Below are 15,478 nucleotides of genomic sequence, written 5' to 3' on the forward strand. Positions count from 1 at the left end.
TAAGTTCAGGTTGCAAAGTATCCAGGTGACAATCCATAATTAGATGTGAAAATACCACTTTGTGGAATCAGTTGTGCTCTTAGCACCTTACATTGCTCCAGTCCGCATTTCTTCCTGCTTTCACGGCTATCTGGTTTTCCCAGCTCATCTTTTTTTTTAATTACACCACACTGCAGTTTGTGCATACTAATGCAAAATACGTTTTGGGACCTTTCCTGAAATTCCCCGCCCTCCTTTCAAACAAAATTATATTATGGCTCAACTAAAGCAGGAATATATTATTAAACAGCTTGGTTTTAAATGCATATTATCGCAAATTATAATCTATGGAATGATAAGAATGCCATCTTGTCTGTAGTTTAGCTTATACCCTACTCTTCTTTTAGAAATAACGAGTCTTGTACAGTGCCATGCACAGTATCAACACTTTTTGCATTCTGAGTAGTACAGCTGAGGCTTATTTTAAATTAAAATCCATTGCAGTATAAGCAAACCGAGTATGGTCACTATTCAGCAAGACTCTATACATGCATGGGTAAGATTCACTGCAGCAACAGACAACTGTAGTTTCCACCACAGGCACTAGCACTGCTGAACTGGAAAGCCATCTCTGAAAAGTAATGAATCTTCACTGTGCTCTCCTCCCTCCTGCCTCCCATTCTGCCATGCAAAAAGCCTCTCAGAAGGGTCAGGGGACCCTTCTGAACAGCATGGATTGTGCTGCAATTGGCTGAAGTGGGAATGGGGAAGGATAATAAAAGGAAAACAGAGTGCTGAAGAGATTGCCACAGATAAATCTCAGTGCCATTCCTGTGGTAAACTTGTTTATAATGTAGCACAGTTAAAAGATTTGTCATCAGCACATTATCTACATCACTCAATTTAAAAAACTGTAAGAGCATTAGACTTCTGCAGCGAATGCAGAATAATCATCAAGTGAAATTATGACACCTAAATGGCCTTGTTTTCAAAGCCTTTACCAAAAAAAAATCCCAGTGCTTTAATAATTCATCCAAATCAAGGCATAACAGCATTACTACCTCTCTCAAAGTAAGTACTGCTTTAAGTAGATCATTTCCTTCACTGTATCTTAGCTTGTTTTCATTATGAAGATTTTCTGTTTATTCTGTTGGATTTTTAAAAGGATAAGCGGCCATTTCTTTATTTATTTATGGGATCACATCATTTCCCATGTCATAAAAAGTTGAATTGTGCCTTAAGTTTTTTTTTTCCTCCACTAAGGGAGCAATCCTGTGGCTACTAGTCAGCGGCTAGACAGCCATAGGATATCTTGTTTTCTGGGAACTGACCTCTGAGATCAGGGGCGTTCTAGGGCAGGGAGGGTGGAAATGCCAGTACGACACATCCAATGTGTCATCCGGCAGCCTCCTCCCCCACTCCGCTGTCCCACGGCTAAACAGCTGAAATCGGCTGTCTAGCCACAAATGCAGGGCAGGATAAGTGCAGAGGGAATGATCCCCTCCATGCTTCTCCTGCCCTGCATTGGATAGGCGATCGCCTCTGAGTTCGGAGGCGGCCGCCTATCTGCATAGGATTGCACCCTAAGGTAGAAAAATTAGGTATTTTAGTCCAGATATACAAAAATATATTTAAATCTAATGTGGTTTTTATTTTATTGCATCCTAATAAATTTTAGTCTCAGCAACAGGAAGAAAATAAAATTTATTTTGTCATCTTTTTCAAACATGGTGTAATGCAATGCTCTCAGTAAATCTTTGTCCATACCTGTTTCCTCCAAGAGAATCTTGCAACAGTCGTGTTAATTTTGAATCTCTGTATGGTACATGAGTCACCTTCTTACTCTTATCTCCCAATGCACTTATTACATTGCCCAACGCCAACTATAAAATATACATCAACATTTTTGAATTAAACTATGCCATAAAAACTAGCTAATGAAAAAACAAACATGTCTAAGTATTGATACCATCAAGAAAATTATTGTGAAGTCAGATGTACAGAAAGGTGAGAGAACCTTATGCATGAACCCTATGCGTGAGAGAACAATAGACTCAGGAGAACTTTTACTTTGTTTTGTTCCACTACAGTAGTTTTCACTGTCAAAGAAAAAAGTCACTGTTCTGTTTTAGAAGAAAACTGCCTTAAAGGTTCCAGCTGCACACACTGTTCTTGCCTGGAAATGCATTCTCCTTCTTTGGATCAATGGACAAGGGAATCTTAGGGCCAAACTAAACATTCCTTTAATCACACATAGAACGAGCTTTAGTTTATGTACTTCAGAGTAAGCACACATGGACCCCAATTTTGATTGGGATCATGGTGCTCTGGAGGGGGAGTTTTGAGTTCTCCCCCACCCATTTTCATCCCAAAATTCTATCTCACCCCACTGAGGGGGGTGTGTGTGTGTGTGTGTGTGTGTTAGGCTGGGGAAAAGCTTAAACCCTTCTCTTCCAAAGTTCCATGATCCCAATCCAGATCAGGCTTACATAAAAATAAAGAAAAATAGCAGCCTCAGCTACACTGACACAATTAGTAGAACATGTAGTTTGGCCCTTAATATCTTATGGTGTAAGGTATTAGAAAAGCTAACCATTGACATGGGGATACTTCCAGTCACAGATTTTCTTGGGCAATTACCTCATTCAAGGAATGTTACAGGAAATCCAGATGATTTTTAACCCTCCCATGTCTTTCTACCACTTCTTCTATCTTTTTTCTTACCAGACAAAAAAAAATCCATTAAGGAGGGAAAGATGAAACAGCTGCACAATGCCTTTCGATTGGTAGTACTAGAAGCCCTCTGTCTGGAAGTACCAATGGTTAAGGGATCAGTAGCAAGTGGCCGCCTGCAGCTCAAATGCCACTGCCCTTAATCATGGTTTGACGTATTCTGTAGAAACATTAAAAGTTATCCAGAGTTTGCCCCTAAACTAGGATTTGAAAGAAGAATCTGAAGATGCTTCCAAGTCTTAATGGGGGAGCAAACCACAATTAGCATTAATCTAGTAAGAATTTCTATCATCATCTCTTGCAATAATTTCTAACAGAATAGCAAGTATCCGGTTAGTATCATATTTACAATAGAGCTCTGAAATAGTTAATAAAAATGTGATTCAGTTCTCAAGCATATATCATTCCTTGTTGCCTCCTCTACTGCAAATCATTAATACTCCTGTGTATTAAGTATCTCTGCGTCAGGGATTCTTCTAAACAAGTGTGGTTACTAACAAGGTAACTTAAACTTACTAATCCACAATTGATAGAAATGCCTTCTTTCGCTCTCTCTCCAGTGGCTCCAGTACGCTTTAATCGCTCAGATCCTGCCAGATCCACAAAATGAAACTTAGCAGTAAGGGTTTCAAACTCATTCAGCTGAGATGACTCTGAAATTATTCTATTATCTGTTATATTGTCCTGTGGCAAAGACAGAAAATCTGTGAGGCTACATAGTGAGAAAGAGAACATTAAGTTAATGGGCAGATTAGAATTGTAATAAATGAATGAACAACACATGGCCTCAGCTATGTACTAACAGGGGGTCACTCATAAGGACATTATTTTTATCAAAGGAAACCACTTCATTACTGCCTTCACATTTATTTCTTGTTTCCTTCTTAAATAGAATAAAGAAGAAAAGGTAGTCCAAGAACCTTGAACAGACAGAAACATCTTAGATTATCCATATGTGGCCCTGTCAAAGACAGTATCCTTGGCTGGAAGAGTGACAGATCTGTAAAGGGCAAGTTTTTGTTTCCTCCCAAGCGGGCAGAGAGAGAGGAGAAGGAGCAAAATTACATCCAGAAAGGCTATGACTCAGTGCCACCTCAGCATAGCTTTCTGAGCAGATCCAATAATGTCACCTTCACCCTGACTAAATTCAGCTACGAAGTGCTGACCCATCAAAACCCTCCAATTTCCTTGAATAGCTGTTGTGGCGAGTTGACTAGAAGTCAGGAAACTGTGTAGTCAGTTGACTACAAGTCAGGAAACATTTTTTAACCCATCACTAAATAGATACTGTAAGTGGTACGCAATATTTCTATTACTTGCCTATGAGGTGTTGGCTTAAAAGTAATGGAAATATTGTGTATCACTGACAATATCTATTTGTGATGTGTTAAAAAATAATTATTGTAACTTTAGTGTGACAGTTGAGAAAAGCATGGCCTAACAAGGCAGATAGGAAGGAAGGGAAGGAGCCTGGGGAAGGAGGACTAGCCAGCAGCTGCACCGGGTGATCCTGAGCCTGAGCCTGCTTCTGCCCCCACCACAGGTACTTAAGGCGGGGCTGCCAGAGGCTGCTCGGGAAGGAGCCTGGGGAAGGAGGACCAGCCAGCAGTTGCACCGGGTGATCCTGAGCCTGAGCCTGCTTCTGCCCCCGCCCACAGGTACTTAAGGCGGGGCTGCCAGAGGCTGCTCGGGAAGGAGCCTGGGGAAGGAGGACCAGCCAGCAGCTGCACCGGGTGATCCTGAGCCTGAGCCTGCTTCTGCCCCCGCCCACAGGTACTTAAGGCGGGGCTGCCAGAGGCAGCGCCTCGGCGTGCGCCTCGGCGTCGCGCCAAGTGCGAAGCTAAGTGCGCACTTAGCGTCGCACTTGGAGTCACAGGATCTACCCACCTGCCTCTCCAGAGACACCAGCAGCCACAACACCAGCAGCAAATAGCAGCAGCAGCAGAGGGCAGCAGCTTTAAAGACCAGGGGAAGGGGCAAACGTGGACTATCTGCTCCTTCTTAGCTGCTGTTCTCTTTTATCTCTTTTATATTCTTTTAAACTGTTGTATATTTTATATCTTAATATTTTAATATGTGCCTGGGAGGACTATTGGACAACTCAGGGGGTGGGGGAGGTGCCACCATAACTGTGGTCACGGGCAGGGGGAGGTATGGCGTTGGGGGATTAACAGGCCAGATGAGGAGAAGAGGGGCTAGACACCTTACAGCTGTCCCCTCTTCTGGTTCTTCCCCCAACCTGATGGTTCCTGGCAGCCTTACCAGTCTGCCCTCGGGTCTGGTGGTGCTGCTGCTGAATGCCAGGTCGGCCCAAAATAAGACCTCCCTCATCCATGATTTGATTGTGGATGAGGGGGCTGACCTGGCATGTATTACTGAGACCTAGGTGGGGGAACTGGGAGGGGTCACTCTCTCCCAGCTGTGCCCTCCTGGGTACTCGGTGCAGCACCAACACCGACTTGAGGGTCGGGGAGGGGGGGTTGCCATGGTCTATAGGAATTCAATCTCCCTCTCCAGGCTTCCTGCTCATTCGAGTGCAGATCTTGAGTGTCTGTACCTTGTGTTGGGTACCCGGGACAGATTAGGGATTCTGTTGGTGTACCGCCCACCCCGCTGCCCATCGGACTCCCTGCCTGAGCTGACGGAGGTGGTCTCGGACTTGGTGTTGAGGACCCCCAGGATGATGGTCCTGGGGGATCTCAACTTCCATGCCGAGGCCGCTGTATCCGGGGCGGCTCAGGACTTCATGGCCGCCATGACAACCATGGGGCTGTCCCAACATGTCATCGGCCCAACGCATATAAAAGGACACACGCTTGATCTGGTTTTCTTGACTGGGCAGGAGGATGGTGATCTGAAAGTAGAGGAATTAACATCTGTCCCTTTGTCATGGTCAGATCACTTCCTGCTGAGGTTTAGACTTCTGGCGGCCTTTCCCCTCTGCAAGGGTGGGGGACCTATTAAAATGGTCCGCCCCCGGAGATTAATGGATTCCGATGGATTCCAGAGGGCTCTGGGGGATTTTCCTGCTGGTATGGCTGGTGCTCCTGTCGAAGCCCAGGTCGCTCTGTGGAATGCAGAGATGACTCGGGCGGTTGACACGATCGCACCCAAGCGCCCTCTCCCTCTGAGCAGAGCCCGGCCAGCTCCTTGGTATATACCTGAGCTGAGGGCAATGAAGCAAGAGGGGAGATGGCTGGAACGCAGGTGGAGGAAAACTTGTGCTGAGTCTGACCGAACACAGGTAAGAGCCCACTATCGAGCCTACTCTGTGGCGGTGAGGGTGGCAAAGAGGCAGTTCTTTTCCACCAGAATTGCATCTTCTCAGTGTCGCCCGGCGGAGCTTTTCCGAGTGGTTCGTGGCCTGTTACATTCTGGGCCAGGGAGAGAGACGGTGGAACCCTCGGTAGCACGCTGTGACGGGTTTGCGCAGCACTTTGAGGATAAAGTCGCTCAGATTCGTCATGAATTGGACACCACGATTAATGCAGTTCCATTGGTAGAGGCGTTCAGAGCACCGTCTGGTCCAGTTTTATTGGATGAGTTTCAGTTACTGAGGCCTGAGGATGCGGACAAGGTGCTTGGCCAAGTCCGATCGACCACTTGTGTGCTTGACCCTTGCCCTTCATGGCTTATTAAATCAAACAAGGAGGGGTTGTCCGGCTGGGTCCAGGAGGTTGTAAATTCCTCCTTGAGAGAGGGAGTGGTGCCTGCCGCTTTAAAAGAGGCAGTAATTAGACCTCTCCTGAAAAAGCCTAACCTGGACCCAGAGGATGTTAACAATTATAGGCCAGTGGCCAACATCCCCTTCCTGGGCAAGGTGCTTGAGCGGGTGGTTGTAGGACAGCTCCAGGCACTCTTGAATGAAACGGATTATCTAGATCCATTTCAATCGGGCTTCAGGCCTGGTTTTGGAACGGAAACTGCCTTGGTCGCCCTGTGGGATGACCTCTGCCGGGAGAGGGACAGGGGGAGTGCGACCCTGTTGATTCTCCTGGACCTCTCAGCGGCTTTCGATACCATCGACCATGGTTTCCTTCTGGATAGGTTGTCTGGGTTGGGAGTTGGAGGCGCTGCACTACAGTGGTTCCGATCCTACCTGGATGGCAGATTCCAGAAGGTGGTGCTGGGGGATTATTGCTCTGTGCCATGGCAATTGTGCCATGGGGTTCCACAGGGCTCTATTCTATCCCCCATGCTGTTTAACATCTACATGAAACCGCTGGGGGAGGTTATCCGGAGGTGTGGGCTGAGGTGCCATCAATATGCGGATGACACCCAGCTCTACCTCTCTTTCTCATCAAAACCAGGTGAGGCAGTGGCTGTTCTGAACCAGTGCCTGGGCACGGTAATGGACTGGATGAGGGCCAATAAACTGAAACTCAATCCAGACAAGACGGAGGTACTGTTAGTGGGTGGTTCGTCTGCCCGGCTAGGTGATATTCAACCTGTTCTGGAGGGGGTTGCACTCCCCCTAAAGGATCAGGTTCGTAGTTTGGGGGTGCTCTTGGATGCAGAACTGTCACTTGAGGCACAGGTGAACTCAGTGGCACAGAGCACTTTTTATCAGCTTAGGCTGGTATACCAACTACGCCCTTATCTGGACAGAGACAGCCTAGCTACAGTTATCCATGCTCTGATAACTTCTCGTCTGGATTACTGCAATGCATTATACGTGGGGCTGCCTTTGAAAACGGTCCGGAAACTTCAGCTGGTCCAAAATAGGGCAGCAAGATTGTTAACAGGGACTGGCCTGCGAGCTCATATTACGCCAGTACTTTTCCAGCTGCACTGGCTGCCGGTCCATTTCCGGGCCCGATTCAAAGTGCTGGTGTTAACATTCAAAGCCCTTAACGGCTTGGGGCCAGGTTACCTGAAGGATCGCCTCCTCCCATATGTGCCTGCCCGGACCTTAAGATCATCATCAGCGGCCCTTCTCCGTGAGCCCCTGCCAAAAGAAGTGAGGCGGGTGGCTACTAGGAGGAGGGCTTTTTCTGTTGTGGCACCCCGGCTCTGGAATGAGCTCCCTAGTGAGGTTCGCCTGGCGCCTACATTGTACTCCTTTCGGCGCCAGGTGAAGACCTTTTTATTTTCCCAGGCATTTTAGCTTTCTAAATTTTTATCTTTGCTGTTTTAAATCTGTATTTTAAACTCCTGTACTGCTGCTAGGTTTTATTGTGGTTGTATTGTTATATTGTGGTTTTAATGTTCTATATATTTTAAATTGTTTTATTGTGTGTTGTTTGGTTTTAGTTTTTGTGAACCGCCCAGAGAGCTTCGGCTATTGGGCGGTATAGAAATGAAATAAATAAATAAATAAAATAAGATAGCTAGCCCACCAATGTAAAACCTTTTTGCCCTGTTTTCTTGATACTATGAAAGAATAAGACCTCCATTGCGTTTTCAAGGCAAGCCAGCATTACAGATCAGAAGTGGATGTAGCAAAAAAGGAAAAAAATAAAGCAGCCTGTCTGCTCTCCTCCAGCTTCCTTTCAAAAAGAGAGGAATATATGCAGTATTTGCCAGATGCTAAACTAAAATAAAGAATCTGTTACCCTCTTAGCCAGAGTCCTAAGCTGGAGTCATATCTTAAGCTGAAGATGGAAAAAAAGAGCTATTCTTCAGAAGGAACTTCAAACTTTTTTCTTCAAAAAAGAAAACTGCTCAGTTTGTACATTTGACCCATCTTGTGTCTGATAAACACTGCTTCAAAAAGCTGCAAAACTTACTCAACCAGACACAACAGTGGGACAAAAGAAGTACGTCTGGACACCAAGCCCCTCTCAAACCACTTTCAACTCTTTAAAACCACCTGTCTCTAGCCCTAGGAAGATGGAAACCTGCAGTGTTTCCAGCTACCACTAGAGGGAAAGAATGTGAACTTCGTTATCCATGAATGTTTCAGAACAGCTGTACCAATTAGATATAAGAAGGAGCCCATTTTACTAAGCAAACACTCATTCAGAATCCAGTGATATATGCCCCAGATCCACAAGTACCTTCCCGCTGACCTCCAAAACTTCAGAGAACATTTTATTACTTGTTACTAGCAGAAGTTACTTTTAAGTGGTAGAATGTTTGTACAATACGCATCAGAATAAATGAAGAAATGTAAGTTATCCTGCCCTCTAGCCAGAAGCACACTGTAGTTTTCACATAATTGAAACATACATAGTTCAGTATATCATCCCAAGCACCTGCATACAATGTGCTCAGAAGGATAGAGCATTTCATTTATTTATTTTTTTGCTAATTCGGTACAATGCTAGTCAAAGCATGGGGTAGTCATAAAAGCCTTTCACTCCCATGACCAGCCCAGTTCACTTTCAAATGTAAACCTTCTATTTTAAAGCCAATTAAAACCAAGGCTTACATCTTCAAACATATGCCTACATGCATGGTGTATAATATGTTAAATTAATTAATAAATGTTAAATTAATTAAATTAATTTTTGTGAACCGCCCAGAGAGCTTCGGATATTGGGCGGTATAGAAATGAAATAAATAAATAAGTAAGTAAGCAAGCAAGCAAGCAAGTTTTGGAATCCAACAAGCATGCTTAATTTTCCAAATCAAATACAACTGTTTTTTAAAGGCAGCCAAAATACAGAATATGCATGGACTGATGCCACTCAGTTTCATATCTTCACCATTTAAAGCAAATTCTGTGTGTGTGTGTGTGTGTGTGTTTGTGTATATATATAAAATACATCTTCCACTGCCACCAGCTACACCAAGGATTCACTGGCCAATTAGAGCACTAAATGAAACTCAAAGAGGAACAAGTTTTTTTTAAATTTTAAGCTAGGAAATTGTTCTAAGTGTAATATAGTGTTACTTGCCTTCCTTGCAAAGGTAAAAGTCATGTCAAGCAATCCAGCAAATCATGCATATAAAAATACACACACATACATAATACATAACCACCTTTAACTTCCCCAACCAAACAAGACTCTATCACACAATATTTGGGGATGTAATAGTCAAATAGCTTAAACCAGGCTCATTGAAGGCTGTTACAAACCAGGGCTGTTACAAACCTGTAACTACTGGAACGGGAAAACATGTTTATAAAATCTGATTGATTTTTAAGGAGAGTAAGGTATTTAAATATTAAAATAATGCTCTCTGCATTACTCAGGTCTCTTACGTTATGCTAGCAACATTACAGCCCTGCTCCTCCTTGCAGCACCGGGATAACTTTAGAAGCCCTGGACCCTATGGAAAGAGCCTATGCTGCAACTCTCTCCATGCCAACACAGCACAGTTTCGGGGGGTACAATGCTGGCATCATCAGGAGCTGCAGTATAAGCACCTCATGTTACCCCAGCATCACAGGAAGGAGTAGCATTGCAGCAACTAGCAATATAACATGAGGTGGCAACATATGAAAATGGATTTTGCCTACTATTCTAATAATACTGGACACTCCTCTAGGCTTCACACACTGCAAAGTTCTTTCCAAGATAAAAAAGAAAAGAAAAAAGAACTGTACACCTAAGATACGTACTGCATCAATTGGGGAACAAACTCTCGTTTGACACAAATGGACAGTGAAGATGGCATGAGAACGTGAGCTCTGAACATTCATCTGAGTGCTGGCAGTGGTTCGAGATAAAGCACCTAACTTCAAACACTGCATCATCTGTATAAATGGGAAAGGATTTAGAGGTTAGCCTTTTTTTAATGCATGCATATGCATGCGCACACTCCTAAGCCTAACCAGTCTGAGGTTTAAAAGTGTGCACTCATAATAAAGAAACATTATTATTTTAATATTTATTTTTCCAATTCCCCAAAACAAACACATGTAGCACTGTATAAGGCTCCAAAGTACATTCTTCTCAACAACAACATCTGCTTCAGCAATCAGCTATTTACCATACATTTTAAAAGCTTCCATAGCAGCTTTCTCCAACCTGGTGCCTTCCAGACATGTTGGACTATAGTTGTCATCAACTTCAGACAAGGGCAACAAAGATGATCAGGGGACTGGAAACAAAGCCCTATGAAGAGAGGGTGAAAGAACTGGGCATGTTTAGCCTTGAGAAGAGAAGACTGAGGGGAGATATGAGAGCCCTCTTCAAGTCCTTGAAAGGTTGTCACAGAGAGGAAGGCCAGGATCTCTTCTCAATCATCCCAGAGTGCAGGACACAGAATCATGGGCTCAAGTGACAGGAAGCCAGATTCCAGCTGAACATCAGGAAAAACTTCCTGTCTGCTAGAGCAGTACGACAATGGAACCAATTGCCTGGGGAGGTGGTGGGCTCTCCCACAGTGGAGGCATTCAAGATGAGGCTGGACAGCCATCTGTCAAGGATGCTCTGACTCAGATTCCTGCATTGAGCAGTGGGTTGGACTCAATGGCCTTGTAGGCCCCTTCCAACCCTACTATTCTATGATTCTATGATTCCCCAACCCACCATGTTGGCTGGGGATGCTGAGAGTTTTAGTCCAGCACATCTAGAGGGCATCAATGTGGGGAACGCTGTTCTACAGATCTGTAACCAATGCACTGACCTCACCCCCACCTCATCCAAAGTTACAGAAAAGAGTGAGAATTAATATAGTTTGAGTGTAAGGAATTATACGTCCCCAGATACATACAAAAATGCATAAACGCAATTCTGGGATAAATAAAGGAGAACTTCTTTCTAGATGAATCAGTAGACATATGAGCTTAATCTAAATCACTGGATGACAGAACCTGACCAGCTTCCGCTGAACAGAAAGCTACTTTACCTTGTTATAGTGGCAAAAGAAATGACGACGGCAGAGAGTATTGTCTCTCCTTTTGATCCCTTTAAGAGTGCTCTGAATATTTAATGCCACATCAGTAACACTCAGAGAAACAGTACAAAATGAGATGAGCCAGAGCAAACGATGGTAAATTTTGCTGACAGTCTCGAATGCTCAGGACAGAAACTGGCAGCCCACATATCTGCCCACATATCTTATTCTATATACAAGGGGTGCACTACCTTTGGACCCCAGGAGCCACATTCATTGTCTGATTAGAGCCCAGGGCTGCACATATGCATACACAGCACATAAACATGTCACTACCAGAAAGGTGGGGAATTTCTTACTCATAAGTAAGAAAGACTAAGTAACTCAGCAGCACTTTCAAATAGCATTCCAAATAACAGGCCTCTGCATGTCTACTCAGAATTAAGCAGGACCAAATCACTCAGCAGCTACCTCCCCAGGCCCTGCCCCCTCTCCCCAGCAGGGAAAAGCTCTTACCTCTGATCACAGCTGATCGGACATAAGCGCTTTTCCCTGCTGGGGAGAGGAGGTGGTGACCTGGGGAAGAAGCCGGTGGGTGGATCAGCTGGGCTGTGGGAGAAAAGAGAGTGGGGTGCTGCTGGCTTCGTGGGCTACACTGGGAGCAGCCCTGGGCCGCAAGTTGTGCACCCCTGCTATATACTAACAGAAAACTCATTTGCAAAGCATGGATCCTTAAATGGCACCGTCCATGCACAAAAGGTTGATAGCAGCACGTTTGGGGAAACTGCAAGATTTAGATGTACAAAAGGGCTTTAGGGGGAAAGAATACTAATGTAGGAGGCATCTCCATTTGCTTATTTACAATGGGGCTGGAAACAACGTTACTCTGTGCAATGGTACCTCTGCTTCGGCATTCACAGTCCGTGTTGTGACTCCCACTGTATATATTCCTCCTGCTGAATCTTCATGGATTTTGATATTTGACTTTTTGTTCTTTGAATCAATATCACGTGTCGTATCAAAGAGATCAAGTACTTCTTCATTGTAAAGCTAATTTTAAAAAAATCAGTTATTAAAAAGGACAATAAAATTAAGATGTACAACTGAGCCCAATACTCAAATTTGCTTGTGAATGCACATTGGAAAGCAAGTTATTACTCACAATAAAATTAAGATGTACAACTGAGCCCAACACTCAAATTTGCTAGTGAATGCAGATTTGAAGCAAGTTAATACTCCATGGGCCTGTTCGCACACCGTAACAGCCCACCATGAGTTAATTTACCCACAGGGGCTTTCACGTTTACCATGGCTTGTTTTAGGATTACTTGAGGGATGTCTAACTCTCAAACAACCCTGCCACCTGGGTTCACATGACACAAGTCATGGCAAGCTGGGCGCCCACAGGCACCATGCAAAAATGGTGCCTGTAGGCCCCTGGTACAACACAACAGCCCCCTGTCATGTGAACTAGGTTATTATCTCCCTCTATGTTGACTTCCTGAGTATCCTCACATCTCCTGTTCTTCTAAACCCAATCCTAAAAAAATTACTGAACAGTTGGTAGAGTCCGATTTCCACAAATACTGGCCCTGTTCAGATATTACCCTTTACCCATGATAGTATATTGAAGGAAAATTATTAGTGAACTGAGGCTCATGCACTACTCCTCTCCCCGCCCACCAACCCCTACGGATAAGCTAATAACTGAACACGCGGAACCCTAATTAATTTGAATGCAAGATAGCCCCTGACTGTGAGAGATGAAACCATCTTTTTAAATATATGTAGGACAGAGAGAGAACAACATCAGAATAGGCCATTAATAGCCACAGTTAGGCACTGTATCTGAGCATTAGCAGGACATTTCTAAGGCTAGAGGTAGAGGGCAGATAAAGATTTCAGTAAAGGTCCTCAAATCCCTCATCTCCTGGAATCTTTCTATACGCATTTTCCCCAGAGAACGGTACAAGGATGCAAATGCAGCCCAGAGCATTTGCATGGGAAATGGAGCAAGAGGAGAATTTTCATAATCCGTCTTTGACTACATAAACACAGGATGAGAAATGGACAATGGGCTCCACAAACGTTTATCACTTCCCAGCAACTGTGGAGGGGCATCTAATGCAATTTTGTTCTGATTTCCCCAAGTATGTTTGCCACCCCCTCATATGATCTTTAGATCTTCCTCGAGTAGCCTTCTCTGACCTGGTGCCCTCCAGATATGTTGGACTACAACTCCCATAATTCCCATATCTGGAGGGTACCAGGTTGGGGAAGGCTGTCCTAGAAAGTGGGAAGACCATTTCTATTTTGGGTTTCTTCAACTAGCAGTGTTAGGGCCAATACTGTAAACACAGATCAGCAGGGTTTTTACTGCGTAATTACTAGCCAGTACCAGTTTAAGCTAGACAAACGCTGTTGTTAGCAAGCAACACAAATAGCAAAACACTGTAAAGCAACAAAATAAAAACCAGCTAGGGTTGACAATTAGTGACCAGGATGTCTCATGCTTTGTTAATCTGTCAGTACAAAGAAATGTCTCTAAGAATGGAGACCTTGGTATATTTAGTGATTTATGCTAAGGTAAGAGATAGTATGTGTAAAACAAAGACATAGTATGTGTACTTCTAGTTCTTAGAAGTAAAGAAATTCTAACATCCATGATATCAAATAATTAGCATTTAAACTTGCCAGCCTTGTTAGTTACTGGTAGGGATACAACATTTCCCACTCCCTCTTCCCAATCTTTTATTGAAATCTTTTTTCTTTATTTTTTTTCTTAATATGGCAGCACTGAAAATGAATCAAATTATCTCTCTCTTTCTCTCTCTCTCTCTCTCTCTCTCTCTCACACACACACACACACACACACACTATTTCAAGGCTTTTTTTATTATAAGGAAGTAAATGCCTCTGTTTCTGTGGTTTCAAACATATCATAGTGACATAGCAACAAATCTATGAGTGCAGCTTTAATTAAAATGTTACCAATAGGTTCCATGTTTGGAAATGGCAATAGTTATAATTACTAGTTGCATATGCACTTAAGAGTCTGAAGTGACTTCTGGATAATTGTTTTGTTTACAAACCACTAGCCTCCCCCTCCCTGCAAAATAGCAACGGTTTAACTCTCAAAGCCCTCAGAAAGCAAAGTCCAAATCAAAAGCAGTCAAAGGGCCTAGCCTCATATTGTGCATTTTCTATGCCTATATGTTCCTCTAGACAAATATTAGCCAGAGAGCTTTAATCCAGTGCTTTTAGTTAAGAACAACAGGTACATACTAGCCCAAGTCCAAACATTATCTGGTGAATATTGTGGCAGAAATGCAATAGCCATCCAGTAATTGCCTGTGCCAGAAGTTAAATAAATTTAGTCTTCTGTAACTTGAATAGCCTGGCTGTTGTTATGGGAAACCCTTCCTGAGAAAGGCATTTAAACACTGACTCCTTTTAGAACAGCAAATGTTGAAGTAGAAAACAGGACACATTTCACTGGTCTTATTCAACTACTTTGTCATATTAAGAGGGGACATTCTTACTGACTCTCTATTAATAAAACATTTTGCCTTGATTCTAAAGAAGGTTCATCAATAATTGCTTTAGTGAAAAGGTGAAACAATTTGCCCTCTTCTCATTGTGGGCATTATAGGTTTGTGTTTGCAATAGTATAATTGTATGAAGTTCCACAATACAGAAGCTTCTGAGACAAGATGCCATTTACCTTAATGACAATCAGAATTTAATATGCAGTAGTTAGGATCTCCAAAATATCTTGATTCAGATAAATCACTGTATTATGAAAGCTTACCTCTAAGAATTGAGCATTCACTTTAAATTCTGGAGGAGGAAGTCCTTGTTTAATAGCTGCATGCTTTTTTCCTTCAATACATCTGTAAAGGTGTTTTACAGCTCGTGATATAATGCCCTGTTCTTCTTCCATTATGTTAACATCAAATCCAGTTCCCATTGTATATGTTTTACCAGCTCCTGTCTAAATTTTAGAGACCAAGTATTAATGTGCAACAAAAATGGA

The 15,478-nt window shown here is 43.4% G+C and overlaps 1 protein-coding gene across 2 annotated transcripts in view; it reads right to left on the reverse strand.

Annotated features, from left to right (window-relative positions):
* KIF21A (kinesin family member 21A) overlaps window positions 1-15,478 on the reverse strand; it is a 140,346-nt gene that overhangs the window by 84,573 nt on the left and 40,295 nt on the right. For both annotated transcript variants that reach the window (XM_084811008.1, XM_084811009.1), the window contains exons 3-7: window positions 15,254-15,436; window positions 12,343-12,492; window positions 10,223-10,357; window positions 3,229-3,396; window positions 1,747-1,862 (exon numbers count right to left, since the gene is read on the reverse strand). In XM_084811008.1, coding sequence (XP_084667134.1) covers window positions 1,747-1,862; window positions 3,229-3,396; window positions 10,223-10,357; window positions 12,343-12,492; window positions 15,254-15,436 — 752 coding nt within the window. The remainder of the gene's footprint in view (window positions 1-1,746; window positions 1,863-3,228; window positions 3,397-10,222; window positions 10,358-12,342; window positions 12,493-15,253; window positions 15,437-15,478) is intronic.

The sequence above is a fragment of the Heloderma suspectum genome, chromosome 7 (genome assembly GCF_057233095.1).
Source record: "Heloderma suspectum isolate Gila_16-S chromosome 7, 16-S_ref, whole genome shotgun sequence".
In the NCBI taxonomy this organism is placed as follows: domain Eukaryota; kingdom Metazoa; phylum Chordata; class Lepidosauria; order Squamata; family Helodermatidae; genus Heloderma; species Heloderma suspectum.